At 35.4% G+C, this 22,430-nt stretch overlaps 1 protein-coding gene across 1 annotated transcript in view; it reads left to right on the top strand.

Moving 5' to 3' along the window:
• The window catches only part of CFAP299 (cilia and flagella associated protein 299), a 262,943-nt gene that overhangs the window by 215,923 nt on the left and 24,590 nt on the right, over positions 1–22,430 (top strand). The window contains exon 3 of the mRNA XM_039220018.1: positions 6,223–6,313. Coding sequence (XP_039075949.1) covers positions 6,223–6,313 — 91 coding nt within the window. The remainder of the gene's footprint in view (positions 1–6,222; positions 6,314–22,430) is intronic.

Genomic DNA, 22,430 nt, shown 5'->3' on the forward strand with positions numbered 1-22,430 from the left:
AAGCCAGTTCTACAACATCTTTCTTCAGAAGGGTGAGCAAATTTCATATGGTGACTCTATTATTTTGGATTAAGTTTAGTGAAAAATAATAGAAAAACCCAAAATGACAGTATCTGAAACAAAATTTAAGTTCTTCTCAGTCTCATATTCCAGCATTCCATATGGTATCAGTCTAGGCTGATTGATGTTCCTGTATATCAGGGTCCCTGCTGCTTTCTCTTGTTTCTCCATAACGGTGGCCTCCAAGTTAAGTCAAGATAGCACTGGAGCAACAGTCATTATATTGCCTTCCAAGTACAAGAGAAAGTGTACCTTTCCTCCTTTGAGAAGTTTTTAGTAATGTTCATTTGGAATCCATTGTGCCACAGTTAGCCATATAGACATGCCTAGCTGCAAGAGGAGCTAGGAAATGAAGTCTTTATTTAGGACACTGTATGCCCAGCTAAAAATTAGGGCTTAATTTTTATGGAAAAGGGAGATCAGCGTTTGTTATAGTTGAGTGCCATGGGCAGCTTCTTACTACTTCTTACTACTTCTATTTCCTGTCTGGGCCAGAATCTGCAAAATCCTCAGTCATTAGCAACAGACCCAGGCCTGGAAGAATATTAAGAGTTCTTTCCTCATTAACGGATAGTACCTAAAAACTATTCTTCATGTCTGATACTTTTCATGTCTGCTATACCTGGGAATTAATTTTGATCTTCCTTGGCACTCTCATAAACCTCTGTTCCCAGGAATATTAAAACAATAAGAATAAAACAATAAGTGGCAAAATATGTAATAAATTGAATAGCTCACCAAATGACTCTACCTATGTTTTTATGATTATACAAATATGTACATAAACTATAGAAAATAACTGTAAAGGATGCATGCAACACTGATAATGGTATGTTACCTTTGTTGTTGTGGGATTGGGGTTGGTAATCAAATTTGATCAGTAATAATCTGAAGATTTACAACAAAATGAGTTATGGTTGGGGAGGTGGGAGGAGTGGAGATTAGACTTACTATGTGGAAACCTTTAGGTCTCTAGAGTATCTTAATCGAATAGATAATTTAATTGGAATACAATGGCTATCCAATTAAGATAGTTGGTTTTGGTGCAGCAGTTTCTTACTTGACACATCCCCAAAGACAACGGAATCAAGAGCAAAAGTGAACTATTGGGACCTCACCAAGATTAAATGCTTCTGCATGGCCAAGGAAACAATCCATAAAACTAATAGGCAACCAGCGGAATGGGAAAAGATAGTTGCAAATGACATATCAGATAAAGGGCTAGTATCCAAAATCGATAAGGAACTCACCAAACTCCACACCCAAAAAACAAACAACCCAGTGAAGAAATGGGCAGAAGACATGAACAGACACTTCTCCAAAGAGGACATCCACATGGCCAACAGACACATGAAATGATGCTCAGCATCCCTCCTTATCAGGGAAATACAAATCCCAACCACACTGAGATACCACCTCACACCAGTCAGAGTGGCTAAAATGAACAAATCAGAAAACTCTAGATGCTGGCGAGGATGTGGAGAAACGGGCACCCTCCTACACTATTGGTGGGAATGTAAACTGGTGCAGCCCCTCTGGAAAACAGTGTGGACATCCCTCAAAAAATTAACAATGGAACTCCCCTATGACCTAGCACTAGCACTGCTAGGAATTTACCCAAGGGATACAAGAGTGCTGATGCATAGGGACACATGTATCCCAAAGTTCATAGCAGCACTCTCAATAATAGCCAAAACATGGAAAGAGCCTAAGTGTCCATCAACTGACAAATGGATCAAGATGTGGTTTATCTATACAATGGAATACTACATGGCAATGAGAAAGGAAATCTGGCCAAGTGTAGCAACATGGATGGAACTTGAAGGTGTTATGCTGAGTGAAATAAGTCAGGCAGAGAAGGACAGATACTATATGTTTGCACGTATAGGAGGATTAGGAGGAACTTAATGGAGGACCATGGAGGAGAAGAAGAAGGGGAAAAATAGTTGGGGAGAGAGAGGGAGGCAAACCATGAGAGACTCTTGAATGCCAAGAACAAACTGAGGGCTGATGAGGGTGGGGAGGACGAGAGGGGAGGTGATGGGCACTTGTGGGGATGAGCACTGGGTGTTATATGGAAACCAACTTGACAATAAACTATTAAAATATATATATATATATATATACACATATAATAAAATTATGAATCTGTCAAAAAAATAAGATAGTTGTTTTTGGTTGCTCACAACCAAAAGCTGCATATCAATTATGTCATTGTTATATGTCATTGGTCAATTATATAACTGATATATAGGTTTTGGTTGTGAGTATTGGAAACCAATTCTAATGAAATAAATTCTAAATAAAAAATGAATTTATTGGAAGAGTACCAATACCTATTACCTTCCTATTGGATAGGAAGAAAAGGCTGAATGTAGTAGGAATGTAATAGCTCTGTAGTAGGAATTAAAAACAGACACTATAACTCCAACTGATTTTCATTCTTGTGTCTCTCTGTTTATGGTGTACAAACTCATGAGGTGAAATGGCATTGGTCAAGCTCGAGGCATATTCATTAACAAAGGTTTGGGGGATGAGAGTTTTTAACACTAGTGGGTACCTTGATTGACTGTTATATCAAAGTATAGAATGTGGCAGAGACGATTGTCCAAATAAAAATCAGGGTTCTGTTACCAATGCAAAGGGAAGGGTTGATGGGAAGGTAAAAGCAACATATGTAAACAGGTACCACAGAAGACCATGTACCAGTCTATTTCATTCCATAAACTGTGATATTTAGAATGTTCTTTTGGTATGTAGTGGGGTGGGGAGGTTCTGTTTCAGAGCTAAAGTTAGTGATCTTAATTTTCAAGAGGGTCTGTACTTGGTTATATTGCAATAAACCACATTGTTTAACAAATATTCTGTAGTTTTGAATTTCACTCTGAAATTGTTTCTTTATTGCTCTTGTTTACTGAGCTATCTACTCTCAACCTTGGTTTGATTATGCTATGGGGTGCAAGGGGCATATGAGCTACCATTTACAAATATTTGCTACTCTTCCCTGGGCGGGATTATACATTCCCATTTCACTGATTTCAGACTGGATCATGGTACTTTCTTTGGCCTATAAAATGAAAGTGTAAGTGACTACTCTCATTTCAAGTGGACTCCCTAAGAGCCAATGTGTGGCCATATTCTCTTTTTCTTTTACACGGTAACCAAAGATGTTTCAGATGGAGACTGTTTCTTCAGCCTCTCAGTTCATTCCTCTAAGATGAAGAGCCTCCGCCAACCTGTTATTGATGCATAGCACTATTGAGAAACAATCTTTTTTATAAGCCACTGTGATTTGTAACTACCCATAGTGTAGTCCAACCAGTCATGACATGCATTCATAAAACTAATTTTCTGTTTAAACTTCATGGAGAATTTCTCATTTTAAATACAGACCATATGTAGGAAAACTGACCAAGTGATTAGACTATCCTGTGAACAATGGAGGAAAAACATGCATGTTTTTCTTTTTTCAGCAAGCAACTGACAAATGTGATGTGTTTGAGATACAATATCAGAGCAGTGCATAGTTATATTGAAATATGGAAGACTTACTTTTGGACAGGACAATGGACTGAAAAATTTCTGAAATATTTGTTTTTCTTCATTGGTACTAATCAGTAGTTATTTTCTATGGATATTTAGATATTTGGATTATTAGTTGATATTGATCCTATAAGCCAAGGCAGCAGAGCTAGAAAAGGAAGACAAGTTTTGATCAGCTGAAACGGTTGCATTTCTAGATCAACAAAATTAGTAAGTTTCCTCACAAAAAGAAATCACAGAAAGAAATCTACTTTCCCTCTTAAGTATTTCCCAAATCTATCCTTCCATATCCTTACCACCACTGCTTGAAATCAGGACTTTGTCATCTCTTGCTAAAGTTTTGTAATAACCCCCTAATTAATCCCTAGAGTATTGTTCTCCTTCCAGGCTATGTTTCTTACAGGTGCTCAGTATTTCTTCTAAAACACACAGTTAGTAATCTTATTTCATTTCATAAGACTTTTGTAGTTAGCATCCCCTGGAAGACAAGATCCAATCCTTAACATAACATACAAGACCTTCTCAGAGGAGGTAGCATGGCCTAGTGGTTATGGGAATGGGTTCTAGAACCAGACTACCTGGACTTGAGTATAGGGTCTTCTACTTCTAGCCTTCTGACATTAACTAAATATTTTTAATCATATGTCTAAAAACCTGGTGTATTTTATTAGTATTATATGGTTTCTCCTTTACTTCCTGTACTTACTTTCTGACTGCTCTGTAATACCATAAGCACTTCGCAGTTTTAAATCTCTACTCTTTTATTCCTTTACGGTTATTGATACCTCTCTCTGTCTTCCCTCCCTCTCCCAAGATAATGTTATAGTATATTTTAACATTTTATTTGATAATTGCTTGCATTTATTTATTTTTAATTTTTTGATGTTTATTTATTTCTGAAAGACAAACAGATAGAACATGAGTGGGGGAGGAGTAGAGAGAGAGGTAGACACAGAATCTAAAGTAGGCTCCAGACTCTGAGCTATCAGCACAGAGCCTGAAGCGGGGCTTGAACCCATGAACTGTGGGATCATGAGCTGAGCCAAAGTCAGACGCTTAACCAACTGAGCCACCCAGGTGCCCCTGATAATTACTTTTAAAGTGAAAATTAAGTCACTTTTCTTTGAACAGGTAGGGTACTATAGGATACTCTGATACTCTATCCATCTCTCTACTTATTACAGTTAGTACATGGTAGGACGTTGTAATGTTTTTGTATCTATATACTTCTATGAGATGGCAGGCAACTTGAGAACAGGAATCATATCTTATTCATCTTTATGCCGGGTACAGTTCTAGTGCATAGTAGACACATAATAAAAATGTTTGTTGAGTATTTAGAAAATTGCTGTTTGAACAAGAAAGGATTATTCTTCCCAACATCACCCTTGAACTCACTCTTCATTATGTGGTTCTGTGTAGCTTGATACCATCAATTTTTTAAAAGAATTGATTGATTGATTCATCGATTGAGAGAGAGCGAGACAGAGAGAGAGTGAACAAGTGGGGAAAGGAGGGAGAGAATCTTAAGCAAGCTTTGTACTCAGCATGGAGCTTGACACAGGGTTTGATCCCATGACCTGAGCCAAAATCAAGAGTCAGACACTTAACCGACTGAGCTAGCCAGGTGCCCCGATGTTATCAATATTTTTTAAAATAATTTGCTCCAAGAATAGCCATTAGTTTCTTGAATTCCTTAAAATATTTTTATCAAGATGTAATTGACATATAATATTAGTTTCAGATGTACAACATAATGATTCAAGATATGTATATATGTTTATAAATGATCACCCTAGTAAATCTAGTTAACATCCATTGCCACACATAGTTATAAATTTTTTTTTGTGTGTGATGAAAACTCCTAAGAGCTACTCGTAGTAACTTTCAACTATACAACACAGTATTATTAATTATAGTTAATATAGTTACACCATGCTGTATATTACATTCCTACCTTACTCATTTTATAACATCTCTTGAATTCTTTTTTATTTTATTTTTTTTTAAGTCATCCTTATACCCAATGTGGGGATTGAACTCACAACCCTGAGATCAAGAGTCACATGCTCCACTACCTGAGGCGGCCAGACACTCCTGTTTCTTTTTATCTGACAAAGATAACCTAAATTTTTTCCCCTTGTTTATATCCTCATAAAGCTAAGATTAATGCTTTATCCCAGTAAGGGAATTGGATTAGGTTCCTAGTGTTTTAATTTTATTATATTAAATAAATAAATTATATGTAAGTTATAGGCAACCTAAAATTATTGTGGGTTCTGAGAGGTATAAATATATTGAATTTTCATGGTGTGATAAAAAAAATAAAATGGACATGTAAATGAAATTAACTGTTTTTGGCTTGAGTTTTGATACAGGCATATATATTATTTATGCACTTGATACCAGTTATTTGTAAAAATTCTACAACTGTATAAAATTAAATCAAGGAAGGTAGTAAGTTATAATAATTGTGTATGGTTTATAATGATTGTGTGTATAGTTTCTGTGTTATAAGGAAATTATCACTTGGAGTAAAGAAGTGCGGTTGTTGGCCCCTGAGTGCTTTTAATATATTTGTTTTCTAATATATTATAATTGAAGACCTGCATTTTACAGGACATTAACAAGTGCTGGTAAAGACCTGAAAGACCATTTTCTGAAGGCTCTGGCACTGAGAGAAGAAGACAATTGCAATGGAAAAGTGAGCGTGAGTACATACATCCTAAAAATGAGTACATTAAAGGCACAGTTGTTATCAATAATATAGGTTTTAATATCTTCCCTAAGAAGTAATTCATGAGGGATATAATAAGGCTCTTTGTTTAACACATTCTACAAATTATATAGAAAAAATTTTATTTCCACTTACATCTGTAGAAGTAACCAAATGGTGAATAAAAAATAGAATTCCATACATCTATTGTAGAGAAAATGCATGACTGATTGTCATCTCCAACTTTGTGCTGGTCTTTTGTGGAAACTTCCTGCTTCTTTTTAGCTCAGCCTCCTGGTATACTCCTCCATGTCACATCATCCATTGACCCCCACGTTTCACCCTTTGCCTGCCTGATTTCATATTTCCTAAAAACATAGTCCTGGAGTCTGCCTTGTGGTCCCACCTCGGGAGATGTGATAGAAATCACATGATGGAGAGGCGTAATCTTTAATCACCAAGGATAATATGTTCTTGCTTTATTAAGATGTATGCTAGATCATATATGTAAAGTTTTTAGTATTTTTGGAATATATATTTACTCTCATCTTTTGTTAATATAATATTAGTAATATCAGTCTTCTGTAGGTCTTAAAATGTTCCAAGTCAAGGATAAAAAAGGGCAAATACTCTTGCTCAAACTGTAAAAAGTGACTTAGAGAAAAATAATCAGGAGTAGTATGATGAAAAATTTATATGTGTATAAGGAGGTCTGTTTTACTAAAGTTTTCTCAAAAAGTAGTTGGAATTTTTCTCAGTATCAGCGCCCTGAAAATTTTACATGCAGAAAAAACCTTGAATATACTTTAGAGAGAAAAAGATCATATTTTGATTAGCTAATTGAATAGAACTAGCCTGGACTTAAATCAGGGAGTTTCTTGGAGGAGTTGGACAAGTGAGATTTAAAAGGTAAGGCTGGAAATATGGGTAAAGACTAGACTCTTGAAGGCCTTGTAAATTACAACCTAAAGGGCTGAAATTTGTCTGACTCTTAATAGAAAGAACAGCTAAAAAGATGGGAAGAAAGGCAAAAGAATGCGATGGCACAGGGATCCATGTGTCTTGTGTGATGGCACAAGGGATCCACAGGACTTGCAAGAAGGAACAAATGATCGTTAGTGATCAAACAAGACAGGGATTAAAAAGACATCCATATAGATTAAAAAGCATATATTAGACAAGAAAAAAATCCTTCTATAGTAAGAGTGGAGATTTGATTCCATAAGATTGAAAAAAATGGCCCATGGTTAGACAGTAGAATGAACAAACCCAAATAGCTTTAGAAACCCTAAACCCACATTTTAAACCAAATTTTTAACAATTTCCTTATAACACAAAAACTATATAATCATTATAAACTATACACAATAATTCCTCTCACAAATGTCTTTTGAAGTCTTTCTCTCCTGTTGCAATTTCTTTTAACAATGAGTGACTTATCCGCTCATTTACCCAGCTAGAAGCATGTCAGTTACTATGGACTCTCTACCCTCTCTCACTCATGTCGAATGAACCACTAATTTCTCCTAAATATAAATCAAATCACTTCACTTGTCACCCTCTCAACTATCATTTACTTTGATTCAAACTACAATTATATTTTAAGTAAATTGCTTAATAGCCTCCTAAATGATACACTTATGTAATTTCCTACCCACGACCCATCCATTTGCCAGTCATTCAATACATTTTCTTGTGCACCTGCTCCTGCCTGGAACTGTTCTAGTCCCTGGGACACTGAGGTGCTACAGAATCCATGACCTTCAAGGGTTTATATTTGCAAGAAGGAGATAGAGAATAAGTAAGCAAAATAAAAGTGGCACAATTAATTTCAGCTCTGGATAGGTACTCTGGAAAACATAAAAGTATAAAATTGAATAGAAAGATATTGAATAGAGAGTGGTTGGTTGCTTTAGCTACAGCGTATAGGAAAATCTCTTTGAGGAGGTGACGTCTGTTGGACTTGAATGAAATGAAGAAGATAGTCACAGTATTTGAAGGGAGAGACTCCCCAAACAGATGATTTGAGAGGGAGAGACAGCCCAAGAAAATGGAACAGCATATTGAAAGCTTCTGAGATAATAGCAACTATGACATGTTCAAGGGATGGTAAGAAGACCAGAATGGCTGGAATGTATTTATTGAAAGGGATTATAGAGACAGATGAGATCAGAAAGGAAGTCACAGCCAGAACATACAGATTTTAGGGAATTTTGATTTTGTTCTTTAATTTTAATTTTTATATTCTTCCATTTCTAAACTAGAAAGTTGATGGACAACTTAAAGATGTGACCTAATCTGGTTTACACTTAGAAAGATTGATCTCCCTGTTGCTGTGCAGGGTGGAAGGTGTGGGAAGGAGGCCTAGCACAGAGGCAAGGAGGTAAGATATGGAGCTTTTGTAATCACCCAGCAAGAGATGAAACTCTTCTGACAAGGTGGTCCTAGTAGAGATGGAAGGAAGTTACTGAATACTGTGTGTGTTTTGGTGGCAGAACAGATAGGACTCATTGATGTATTTCATGTAGAATATTAAAGAAAGGAAAGCAAGATGACTACTAGGTCTTTGGCTTGAGGTAGATGATGGTGCTACTCATGTGACAGGAGACCTCTTGAGGATTGCTGATTTTAGGAATCAGTATTGAAATTGTGCTGTGCTGGCAATATAAATTTTGTGATGCCTATTAGATATTCAAGTGGAGAAGTTGATTAGTCTTTTATGTATAGGGATTTGGAACTGAGAGGAGAAGCCTCGGCTAGAATATAAATCTGAAAGATACCAATACCTAAATGGTATGTAAAGTCATGGACTTGCAGATATTTACTAGGCAGAGAGTATAGGTAAAACATAGTGAAGTCCTATGCTAGAACTTTATGAAGCCCCAACATTTAGAGATCTGGAATGTGTGAAAGAGCCAGCAAATGATACTGAGAAGTAGCAAGTAGGAGAAAAGTAGGGGAAAGCTCCAGTGGGAGTCATGCTACAAACATGGGAAAAGAAGCAGTTTCAAAGGAAAGAATGCTCACCGTGTCAGGTGCTTCCCAGAGCTCAAATAAGACGATGAGTTAGTTTCCCCTGGGTGTTGTAACAACTTCCTACAAGCTGGACCACTTAACACAACAGGAACTTATTTTCTCACAGAAAGGCTTATTTCATAGAAGTCTGAAATGAAGATGTCAGCAGAACCAAGTTCTCTCCAAAGATCTAGGGGAGAATCTCTTCTATGCCTTTCCCTTCACTTCTGGTGTTTCTGGAAATCACTGGTGTTCTTCAGTTTGCAGACCTATCACTGTAATCTGTGCCTCCATTATCACATGGATTCTCCTTTGGCACCTGTGTTTCTGTCTTCTGATCTTATAAAAGCACCAGTCATATTGGATCCTCCTTCCCAACTGAATATAACCTAATCTCTATTTTAATATACATACCTATTTCCAAATAAGGTCACATTCATAGGTACCAAGGATTAAACCCTCAACATATCTTTGGACAGCTGGGGGGCATAATTCAACCAACAACAAGTGATAAAAAGTTTGACATTGTTTTAGGCTAGGTAAATGTCATTGTTACATTGGTGAGGGCTGCTTCAGTGACGGTACAGGTAAATGTCTCATAGGAGTAGGTAGAAAAAAGAAAAAAGTAAGGCGTGGAGTCCAAGTAGTTTGTTCTGTTGTATTTTAACTTTAGATGGATAATATTAACTCATGTTTTATGTTACTAGGAATGATCCAGTAGAGAGAGGGGTATTGATGGTGTACGGGAGAAAGGAAATGATATCTGAAAAGAAGTCCTTAAAAGGAAGATTGGGTCCAGAACACTAGGAAAGGGTTTGTCTTAGAGAGGGGGAGAAGCCACTCTTAGAGTTAGAGCAGGGGGGAAGAGAGATCTGTAAGCACTCCAGCTAAGTTGGTTGGTGAATTTGAGTTTCGGAGGATGAGGCAGCTCTGCTATGGGTGTATCTCATAGCAGATACTCTATGCCTTATTGCTTTTTCTGCCTTATTGCTTTTTCTGCCTTACTGCTCTGGGTGATCTTTAATTACCTCATTATGAATTTGTGTTTTCCCTAAAAAAGGTCCCAGATTTAACTTTTATCAAGTATGCTAAAGAGTTAATATTGAATGTTGGATGGGTGGTCACTGACTTTGAAATTGGAATCTTATCAGACTCATAACTTGCTGACTCTGAAAATAACATGGTCATTTATTTGGGCCTTTGAATTTGTGGTATTATTATAATCATCAGAATACATATCGTTGTATCACAAGCGGCATTTAAGGCTTAATTTTCTATTTCCTATTCTGGTCTTAAAAGCAGACTCCAAATGGTTTTTAGAAAATTATTTATAAGAGAATACAATGTATCTTAGACAGATCTAATTATTAGGATCACAAGCTTATTTAAAACCCATTTAGTAAATGGATATGCTTTTTTTAAAGTAGTCCTATAAAGTATACAATATTCATGAGATTTGAATCTATAATAATTTGCTGTCAGCAGAAATTATATCTGAATTTTATGAGGTCTGAACTCTCCAAGGGACATGACTATTTCCTAAACATTAGTATTTCTCTCCATAGTGAGTACAAAATAAATGGAGAACTTCAACCCAGAGCCTCATTCGCTACATTTTTTGTTTCATTGTAATGAAAGTACATGCTGGAAAAATTATGATACAGTTTTAGAACTGACATAATTGATCTGCATGGCCTAATAAGGCTTGAAGGGCTAATTCCATAACAATTTTCCTAGTTAATTTTCTTTAAATGTAGCTAGAAAATTAGAAAAAAAAGATTGGATTTACTTTCCCACACTCACAACTTTTTATTTGTTGGTTAAGTTGGGTGATCCCAGGTTTCAGATGCTGTTTGGTGTAATTGCATCTTGTTTCTCTCTCTGGTCAACTACAAAATTGATTTATTAGTTTTCTCCATTTAGGCCTTAAATTTACTCTGTTATAGAACCTAGAGCTTGGGAAAATGCCATTCCTCTCTGTCCCCACTTCCCAGTGGGCCCCCACCCTAATACTTTCAATGCTAAAGTTATAGGATTACTTGCTTATTATATACACCCATACCATTTCTATAAACCTATTGCATAGACATGTAATCTTAGGGTTATGCCCTGGGAAGGCACAGTGTTTTATGACTATTGAAAGTTTATGTAACTGTTACTAAAAGAATACAAATTCTTGAAAATATAATTCTTTTAAAGATTTCAGTGCAGGGACAACTGGGTGGCTCAGTCAGTTAAGCGTCTGACTCTTGATTTTGGCTCAGGTCTTGATCTCATGGTTTGTGAGATTGAGCCCCACGTTGGAATTCTCTCTCCCTCTCTCTCCCCTGGTCTTGTGTGTGAACTCTCTCCCTTTCTCTCTCTTTCAAAATAAATAAACATTAAAAAAAATAAGGATTTCAGTGGATCAGTGGGTCAAATGCTATGTGTTTAAACATTGTTTAGATAAATCCTCTTTAAGTAAAAGCTTGTATTAATCTGGAAATAACTTGATTTAATTCCAGAATCAATATTATGACTGTCTCTGAACATATATAGAATATGCTATATATAAGTGTATGTATAATATGTTCATATGCATATATATACATATATAAATACTTTATACAAAAACACACAATGCTTTCCTTACATTTCCCCCCAAATACTCTTGTTTAAAATTAGACAAAACATTGAGACTTATGTACAAAAATTCATATACAAAAATGTTAAAAGGGTTTCTATTAAGTATGCTTCAAATGATGAGTACAATGTTTTCTACTAAAATAACTATTTAATCCAATTTAGCTTAGTTTTTAACTTATTTTGTTTTATTTTATTTTTTAAGTTTATTTATTTATTTTGAGGTCAGGAGGGGCAGAAAGAGAGAGAGGGAGAGAGAGAATTCCAAGCAGGCTCTACACTGTCAGCACAGAGACTGATGTGTGGCTTGATCTCATGAACTGTGAGATCATGACCTGATACAAGATCAAGAGTTGGATGCTTAATTGACTGAGCCAACCAGGAGCCCCTAATTTTATTTTAAATGTGTTCCACGCATGTATGAAAATATTTCTACCTCATGATCCTTGTATTTATGATTTAAAAATTCTTTAAAAACTAAAACAAGCATTTCTTTCTCATTTATAAGGGGATTTATTGTTTCCTGAGAAAATGTAGTTTTCTAATTGCTTATGTGAATGAAGTTTTAAATACTACCACTGCAGGGAGGCATTCATTAAGTGCATGTTTATGACAAGTGCTTGGAAAAAAAATTAAGTAAGTTTGGTTCTAGATATCCAGAAACTCTGAGGCAAATCACATTGATGTGTGGTTGGACATAAATTTATGGATTTTTGGTGGAGTCTTTCAGGTTTTCTATATAGAGTATCATGTCATCTACAAATAGTGAGAGTTTGATTTCTTCCTTGTCAATTTGTATGCCTTCTATTTATTTTTGTTATCTTATTGCTGTGGCTAGAACTTCCTGTACCATGTTAAATAAAGTGGTAAGAGTGGATGGACATCCCTGGCTTGTTCCTGACCATGGAGGAAAAGCTCTCAGTTTTTTCCCCATTTAGGATGATATTAGGTGGGATTTTTCATATATGGCTTTTATTATGTTGAGATATGTTCCCTCTATGACATGATACTATATATAGAAAACCTGAAAGACTTCATCAAAAAAACTTCTGTAGCTGATAAATTGCTGGATACAAAAATCAGTGTTCAGAAATCTGTTGCATTTCAATACACCAAAAATGAAGCAACAGAAGGAGAAAGTAAGGAATCAATCCCATTTACAATTGCATCAAAAACAATAAGATGCCTAGAAATAAACCTAACCAAGGAGGTGAAAGACCTCTACTCTGAAAACTATAAAACACTGATGAAAGAAATTGAAAATGACACAAAAATAAGAAGACATTCCATACTCATAGATTGGAAGAACAAATATTGTCAAAATGTCTATACTACCCAAAGCAATCTAGACATTTAATGCAATCCCTATCAAAATGCCACTAGCATTTTTCAGAGTTAGAACAAATGATCCTAAAATTGTATGGAACCACAAAAGACCTCAAATAGTCAAAGCAACCCTGAAAGAGAAAAGGAAAGCTTGAAGCATCACAATTCCAGACTTCAAGCAGCATTACAAAGCTGTAGTTATCAAGACAGTATGGTACTGGCACCAAAATAGATACATAGATCAATGGAACAGAAAAGAGAACCCCAAAATGAACCCACAGGTATATGGTCAATTAATCTTCGACAAAGCAGAGAAGAATATCCAATGGGAAAAAGTCTCTTCAACAAATGGTTCTGGGAAAACTGGACAGTGACATGCAAAAGAATGAAACTGGATCACTTTCTTACACCATAAGCAAAAATAAACTCAAAATGGATGAAAGCCCTAAATGTGACACCTGAAACCAAAAAATCCTGGAAGAGAAGGCAGTCACTTATTTGACATAAGCTGTATCACCTCCTTTCTAGATATGTCTCCTGGGGCAAGGCAAACCAAAGCAAATATAAAATATTGGGACTATGTCAAAATAAAAAGCAGATTCTGCACAGTGAAGGGAACAGTAAAACAAAACTGAAAGGCAACCTACAGAATGGGAGAGAATGTTTGCAAATGATATATCTGATAAAAGGTTAGTATGCATGGGAGGCTGGGTGCCGTGCCCCAGTCAGTTGAGCATCCAACTATTGATTTTGGCTTAGGTCATGATCCCAAGATCCTGGGATGGAATCCTGTGTCAGGCTCCCTGCTGAGTGTGGAGCCTGCTTGTGATTCTTTCACTCTCACCCTCTGTTCTTTCCCCCACTTGTGCACTTTCTCTCTCTCTTAAAAAAATTAGTATCCAATATATATGAAGAATCTATAAAATGCAACTCCACCAAAACAAATATTCTAATTAAACAATGGGCAGAAGACATGAATAGACATTTTTCCAAAGAAGACATATAGATGGCCACTAGACACTTGAAAAGATGGCCAATATCACTTATCATCAGGTTTGATTTTAGTGAAATGAGGTATCATTTCACACTTGTCGGAATAGCTAAAATCAACAACATAAGAAACAACAGGTGTTGTCAAGGATGTGGAGAAAGAGAAGCCCTCTTGCACTGTGGGTGAGGATGCAAACTAATGCAGCCATTTTGGAAAGTAGTATGGAGACACCTCAAAAAGTTAAAAATAGATCACCATACAATCCAGCAATTGTACTACTAGGTATTTACCCAAAGAATACGAAAGTAGTAATTCAAAGAGATACATGCACCCTGATGTTCATAACAGCATTATCTACAATAACCAAATTATGGAAACAGCCCATGTTCCCATTAACTGATGAATGGTTAAAGAAGATATCTATCTATCTATCTATCTATCTATCTATCTATCTATCTATCTATCATCTGTCTATCTATCTATCTATCTATCTATCATCTATCTATCTATCATCTATCTATCTGTCTGTCTGTCTAATACAAAATATTATGCAGTCATGAAAAAACTAATGAAATCTTGTCATCTGCAATGACATAGATGGAGGTAGAAAGTATTACACTAAGGGAAATTAGTCAGTCAGAGAAAGACAGATACCATATAGTTTCACTCATCTGTGGTATTTAAGAAACAAAACAAAAGAGCAAAAGGGGAGAAAAGAGAGAGAGGCAAACCAGAAAAAAGATTCTTAACTACAGCACAAATTGATGGTTATGAGAAAGGAGGTGGGTAGGGGGAATGGGTTAAATAGGTGATATGGCTTAGGGAGTGCATTTGCTGTGATGAGCACTGGATGTTGAGTGGAAGTACTGAATCACTATATTGTACACCTGAAACTAATACTACATTGTATGTTAACCAACTGGAATTTAAACAAAAACCTAAAAAACTCAAAAAGCTAAGCCCAATATATGAATATGTGTGATATTGTGAAATCATTTTCTCAGAAAAATAAGTGAAAATGTTAAATAAGTTAAACATTTAAATGAAGCTGAGATGAAGGGTATTCATTTTTCTCTTGCAATGTCCAAAATTACCTTTACAGAAATGGTAAAATTATAGAGGATGCTTGATGAAGATATAATATTTTGAGAACATTTCATGTATATGATAGACACTAAAGAAAAATTTAAAGGTCAAAATATGATGATTGAAGAAAAGACTAGGTAGGAGTTAGAATAAAGAAGTAAAATGGGTCAGTGTGAGGCATTAGTTTTCAATTTCCTTCTAGATTACTCTGAGCTTTATTTACATAGTTTATGAATAGGTTTCTCTCCAATTTTGGTATCTATGATATAATTATAGTTTTCTTACTTTCTTCTGACTTTTGATTTCATGCTCTTTCTTGGACTGACCACCTTATACCTCTACTTGAACCTTCCTCCTTTCTACTACACACATTTTTCCTTGGAATCATCCAGCTCCTGTACATGCAGCCCCATGAATCCACTGAATATGTTTCTTGCTACCAAACCAGAGGAGTAGGCCTTTGCTGTATGTCTGTTAATTAGCTTATTCAATCATTCATTAAACGGTGATAGCTATTCTATAGTAGGCATTATACTAGCTCCTGGGGAAACCAATGGATTTCAAGTGCATTATGAAGCTAAGAGTTGCTTTGGAAAGAAAGTCAATAATCAAGTAATCATAGAAAAAAAGCAAAATTACAACTGTGACAGGTGCTATGAAGGAAAAACACAAAAAGCTCTGATTGTATATAAATGGGTCAGGAGATGATATCAGATTTTCAGACAAAAAAATTGGGACATCTTCAGTATAGAGAATGAACTACAGAGAGGATAAAACATGCAAGATACATGCCAATACGTTGCAAAACCAGATTAGAAAAGATGAAATAATAGCTTGGATCAGGAAGATGACAGGGAAGACAAAGAGAACTGATTTGAGAGATATTTAGATGGTAAACTGAGAAGGATCTGGTGACAAGATATAACTAAAACCAGGGTTGAAATAAAGGGAATGGACATGGATAACTGGCCTCGACAACTGGATAGATGGATGTATAAATATGGTGCACCGAGAGATCAAGAATGGGACAAAAAGAGATCATGGATTTGCTTTGGGGTATATTGAGTTTGAGTTGTTTTGACAAAAGAAGCTGATGAAATGTTAAGTAGATAACTGAAGAAAAACTGGAGAAAAAAGATCTCCTAAAGTCTACTCTAGTGTTTATCTCCACATTGTTATGCCTCAGATACTTAAATTTATATGCATTGAAGTTAATTTTCTTTTCTTCCTCTACCCTTCAGATCTTACATCCAGTTGGTCATTAAGCCTAGTCAATTCTACCTTGTAAATGTGTCTCAAATAAATGTGGGGGAAGAGGTCGGGAAGCCAAAGAGATAGGCAACAGCCATCTCTAAGGACTCTGTTGTGCTGTGCTCAGTAGCATGGATAGTGCTCTGGAGATGATGAGTAACAGTCAAAGAATTTAGACAAATGGTTGATGTGATCAGACATGCATTCTAAGAATACAGTGGCAGCAGTAGGTGTGAATGAATATCTCTGTAGGAGTAGGGAATACAATAAGAGAAGGCAGGCCAACCAAAAGGCCACTGTAACATTTTAGATAATAGAAAATAAAAGGCTTGGATTAAGAAATGGCGGAATGAATAGTGGATAAAGTTGGAGTTTAGTAATTTTGGAGATAACTGCAAACCATGTTATTTGTTTTGATGTAGGAAATGGGAGTTGAGTTCTATTCTTGTGCTTCTATTTTGGAGATTCAGTAGGGCGTGAGCAGTTGATAATTTTTAATGGGAAGAGAAGTGGGATCCTAGCATTATAAGATTTACTGTATTTCAGTGGTTCACCTCCATAAAAGTTGGAGGTTGATAGTAACTAGATTCAAGTTCTAGATTTATTGCTTACCCAGTATTACAGATCACAAAGTGTCTGCACTAAGTTTTCCAAGCCACAATGCCCTGTTCTATGGTATAGGGACAAAAAGAATACCCTCATCATAATATTGATTATTGAAAAGAAAATTCAGAAAAGAAAATTGGCACCGTACATGATACATGACAAATATTTAACAAATATGATTTCTGCAGTAAAAAATTACAGCATTTCTAGAGCTATAATAGTGAATAAAAAGGAAGTTGTAGAAAACATGCAATAATTTCAAGGGAAGCACTGATAGTTTTGCATCTCTTTTTAGAAAAATGGTGGAAAAGTTTCCTTAAGACAATCAGATACAGATTTTGTTAGAGATCTAAAGATTGTTGGTCATTAGCAAGATATTCCAGAAATCAGAATATTAAAACAAGTACCTTATGTTATGGATTTTTGTTTTATATTATAGAAAACCACAGACTACTTTATTACTTTTCTGCTCTCTGCAAACCACTTTGCCATTTGCCATAAACAAAGATGGAAAAGACCGGGACCTTCCCTACACTGTTTCTAATGTAATAGGATTATGTAACTCTTTTAAGTGGCTAAGTGGCAGAGTGGGAATGGGGTGGGGTGAGTTATCTTTTTCAGATGGTAGTAAACTAAGAATCCTGAATTTACTCAATGGAAAAAAACAAAAATAAAATATCCCCTTCCTAATCAGAGGCTCCTGAGGGTTGTAATGAAAGATCATATGCTGTTCCAGGCTAAGAAAGTGGAACCTGTTGACACTTATTTTCCCACTGAATGTTGACTGTGTAAACAGTTACATGGCTGACTAGTTTGGGCTTTGAAATATGCATTATTGAAGCTGGTATAAAAGCACTGCTTACAATTTTTCCTTCAGAGTCATTCAAAGAAACCACTGTACGTGGGTAAGGAAAACCTATGAATTAGGCAGTTCCTAATATACCCATTTCCTGTGTTGAAATCTCTATGAAACATAAGATTGCGTTGTATATGACCAGTAACATTGTGCTGACATGATCTTTTCCCTCCTTGCTATTTTCCAACTTCTATAAAATGTTCCCTTTCAAGAAAATGTAGGTATTATACACATGTTTATTTCCTTTTTAATTGAATCCATGCCTGTCCATTAATAAACCCTTATGGAAATTATATGACTCATTCAATCGTACCTTCATTTTAAACAAATTACATCAGTGTTTGAAAAATAAAATGCACATCAACTTACATTTTACGAAAAAGTATAGTTGAATATATCTTTAATTCTTTAGTTCCTAGATAAAAAATATGATATAGAGATAGTGAGAAATTTTGGAAAGAGCAGATGTTATGCAGTCGTGTTAATCTTGGCTGATTCTTGGATTTCCCACTTATTACCGGCTAACCATAGGGTCTTCAACTCTACAGACTGAGTTTTCCTACCCACAATATGGAGGCAATCATTTTCATACAGCTGAGATACTTCTAGAATAAAATTATACAATGTTTAAGGTATGAATAAGCTAATACTTAGTAGGTGTTTAATAAAATATAAAGAATATGTATTCCGTATAAAATAAATTATAATATGTGGGGGTTTTTCTTAGCTCCGGTTCCCTACAAGTAGAGCCTAAGATGCAGATTTTAGTGGAAGTAGTTTAGTGAGAAAGGTCTCTCATGTGAAAGCCATTAAGAGCATGACGGAAGCATGATAGTATAGAAGTCAAAAGTGGGCAGAGACGTGATTTTGGTGGAAATCTAGCTTCACTCTGATCACACAGGAAGCACCGGCACATGAATTGTCTGAGTTTGCTTTTCCTAGAGGCAAGGGGAGCGTGCTTTATATACATTCTCCTTCCCCCTTCCTGTTACTATCAATTAATCATAAGCTGCCACAAGGATTGGGGAAGGAGGGAGTAAAGTGGCTCAAGTCAGATAAGGGTAGTTCTTTTTGAGGAGAAGCAGACGTGAACCATTAGCCATTAGCACCTGCAGCACCTGGAGCTACAGATGCACCGGGTGCACCAGGCTGGGAAAGGGGATCTGGGAGGGACACTGCCAACATGTGTTGCAGATGCAAAAGGTTTGCTTTTGCCATTTCTGAAAGAAAAGAATGCTACTCTTTCAATAATGTATATGTGGCAAAAGTATTTTTGTTTAAAATATTGACATTTATCAATCATTTTTATATTATGGTTTAATTCTTTAGTGTCCCATTTCTAAAATGAGAACAGCTACTTCAATTAAAATGTATTTTACTGCAAAGCCCTCTTCATTTACAGATAATCATAAGTCCAAACATAGTTTTTGGGTCTAGAAATTTTGTACATATAATAAACTTTTCCATTTAAATCTTATACCCACTAGTACATGTTCCCGCATGTAATGGGTACTGTTTTGTTGGACTGACAGCATCCAGCCAGTGAATCTACTCATGATTCAGGAACCAGCAACATGTCAGAATGCATTCATGAAAGACATGTTTGTGAATATAAAAACTGTGGTCATAGGAGTGGGGACATAGTTTATTACTTTCTAAACACTAAACATTTTCAAATTTAGTGCAGTTTTTTTTAAAGTTTTAATTTAAATTCCAGTTAATTAACGTGCACTGTAATATTAGTTTTGGGTGTACAACATTATGATTCAACACTTCCATATATCACCCAGTGCTCATCACAAGTGTGCTTCTTAATCCCCATCACCTATTTAACCCATCCCCTCAGCTAGCTTCTGGTAGCCATCATTTGTTCTTTATAGTTAAGAGTCTATTTCTTGGTTTGCCACTCTCTGTCTCTCTTTCTCCCCCCACCCCTTTACCCATTTGTTTTGTTTCTTAAATTCCACATATGAGTGAAATCATATGGTGTTTGTCTATTTGAATGCTTTTGGGTGCTTGTGGAATAGGAAAAAGAAGAAAGTTGATATAGGTCACTAAAATTTGAAAAACAAATTGCTTGTCACATTACTGAGTTAATATAATTCCCAAAGTTCTATGCAAACAAGTGACCTTAGCTATTTGTCTAATAATAAAATGTAATAGGATTGTTTAGACATTAATAGAGGTATGAATAAACTAAGAATACATTGCTCCTCTTTGTAAACAAAAATAAGGGTAAAAATGGTAAAAGTCCTGCTCATTTACTCATAGCAAATGCTCCAGTAAAGTTTATGTGACTTTTAAGGCCCTTTAATTACCAATCTAAAATCCTTAAAGTTCTGAAAACCGAAGAATTTTTTAAAATTTAGAACCAAGTAATTTGACAATGAAACCTGATCTGAAATGAGACTATTGTAGATTTTATCTAATTTAGTGTGACTGGTCCCTTCAGTTCATTGCAGAAAAATTAATGTGTTTGGTTATTGGATGCTGTCCTAGGTTTACCTGGGAATGTTGATTTATATATGTGTACCTACCACATTACCTTACTAAAATAAAAATATTCTTAGTTTTAAAACAATCCTAGCTTCAGAGTTTTCAGTTAAAGGATTATGGATATTATTATATTATATATTATATGTATAAAATATATATAATCCTTTTTGAAAATATGGTTCTATATATATTATATATAATTCTTTACATATAATTATATATAATCATTTATGTATATTATATATAATACATGAAGTATTAAGTATGGTAAAATGAGCTACATGAGAAAACAAAAACAATCTTAATGGTTTAATATAATAAAAATGTATTGCTCTCTCACTTTAGCTCAGTTGCTTAGCCATGTTAAACTCACAGTAGGGCCTTTTCTGTTTCATATACTTATTCAGGGACCTATATTGTAGATAAGCTCCATTATATTTATTACATAGATTCTGAAAATGCTCTGGATATTAAGAATTATTCAAGGAAGAGAGAAAGAAGAATCGTTCAGAAGATTCTTCATAGGTCAGGACTAGAAATCTGGTTTACAATACTCTGGCCTGGACACAGTCACATGGTCACACTTATTTGGAAAGACTGGGAAATATAGTCCAGCTGAGTGCCAGAAGGAAAGCAACATGTTATTGGTATCGTACCTGCCACATATATCTATGCGCATATTATGTCATTGCTATGTCCTATTCTCAAAGGAAAGTATTTAGTTACAGAAAAAAAAATTCATAATTAAAGCCATTAGTTATCTTTAGTAAATAAACATGTTCCATTTTCTAAAAATAATGAGAAAGCTGAAAAATAAGAGTAATGTGGATAACTAGTATTATCATATAATAACATATATTAAAAATCTACCCTTATTAAGACAGTATGGCACTGGAGCATGTATAGATTCATGCTGAACTGTACTAGTAATCAGATAAATGAAAATTAAAGTGAGTTATATTTTACATACCCAGATCAGGAAAAAATATGGTGATCTTGCCAAATGCAGGTGAGGATGTGAAGAAGTAATAAATCATGTCAGTGATTTTGTACATTGTTAGGCAAAGTTCAGAGACCAGTTTAATAATGTCTGATAAAGAGAAAGATGTACATAATCTTTAAACCAGTAGATCTGTATTTGTGAGAAACTGTCAGTCATGTATGAGAAGGTAGTTACAAGTACGTGCAATGTAGCATTACTTAGAATATAACAAAAGAACCTAAATGTTCACAAACATGAGAACAAGTTGTGACCCATTTATAAAATGGGACATTACATAGCAATCAATGTGAAAAGTAGGTGTCCTCTGTATATCAGTCTGGATCATCTTAAAAACATCATGTTAAAAGAAAAAACGCATGTTTCTGAATGATATGTGCAGGATGACCTTCCCTCAGTCACTTACAAGTGTTGTTCCTTTCTATGTCTCAGTTTCCTTATCTGCCCATTGGATTAGTGACAATAACAAGTTAGTAGAATGGATGTGAAGCTTAAACGAACCAGTGCTGGCAAAGTGCTTAGAACACTATTGGAACACAGTAAATGCTCAACAAAAATCATCACTTAAAATACAAAAAATTTTAAAACCATACAAAATAATTGACAGTCTTTTTATGGATAATCTCATGTTCTAATCATAAAAACTACATGAGGATTGGGGTCCCTGGGTGGTTTAGACTGTTAAGCGTCTGACTTTGGCTCAGGTCATGATCTCACCGATCGTGAGTTTGAGCCCTGTATCGGGCTCTGTGCTGACAGTTCAGAGCCTGGGGCCTGCTTTGGAGTCTGTGTCTCCCTCTCTCTCTGCCCCTCCTTCACTCATGCTCTCTTTCTCTCTCTCTCTCTCAAAAATAATTAAACA

Source organism: Hyaena hyaena, unplaced genomic scaffold (assembly GCF_003009895.1).
Source record: "Hyaena hyaena isolate Hyena2069 unplaced genomic scaffold, ASM300989v1 scaffold_857, whole genome shotgun sequence".
NCBI classification, from domain to species: domain Eukaryota; kingdom Metazoa; phylum Chordata; class Mammalia; order Carnivora; family Hyaenidae; genus Hyaena; species Hyaena hyaena.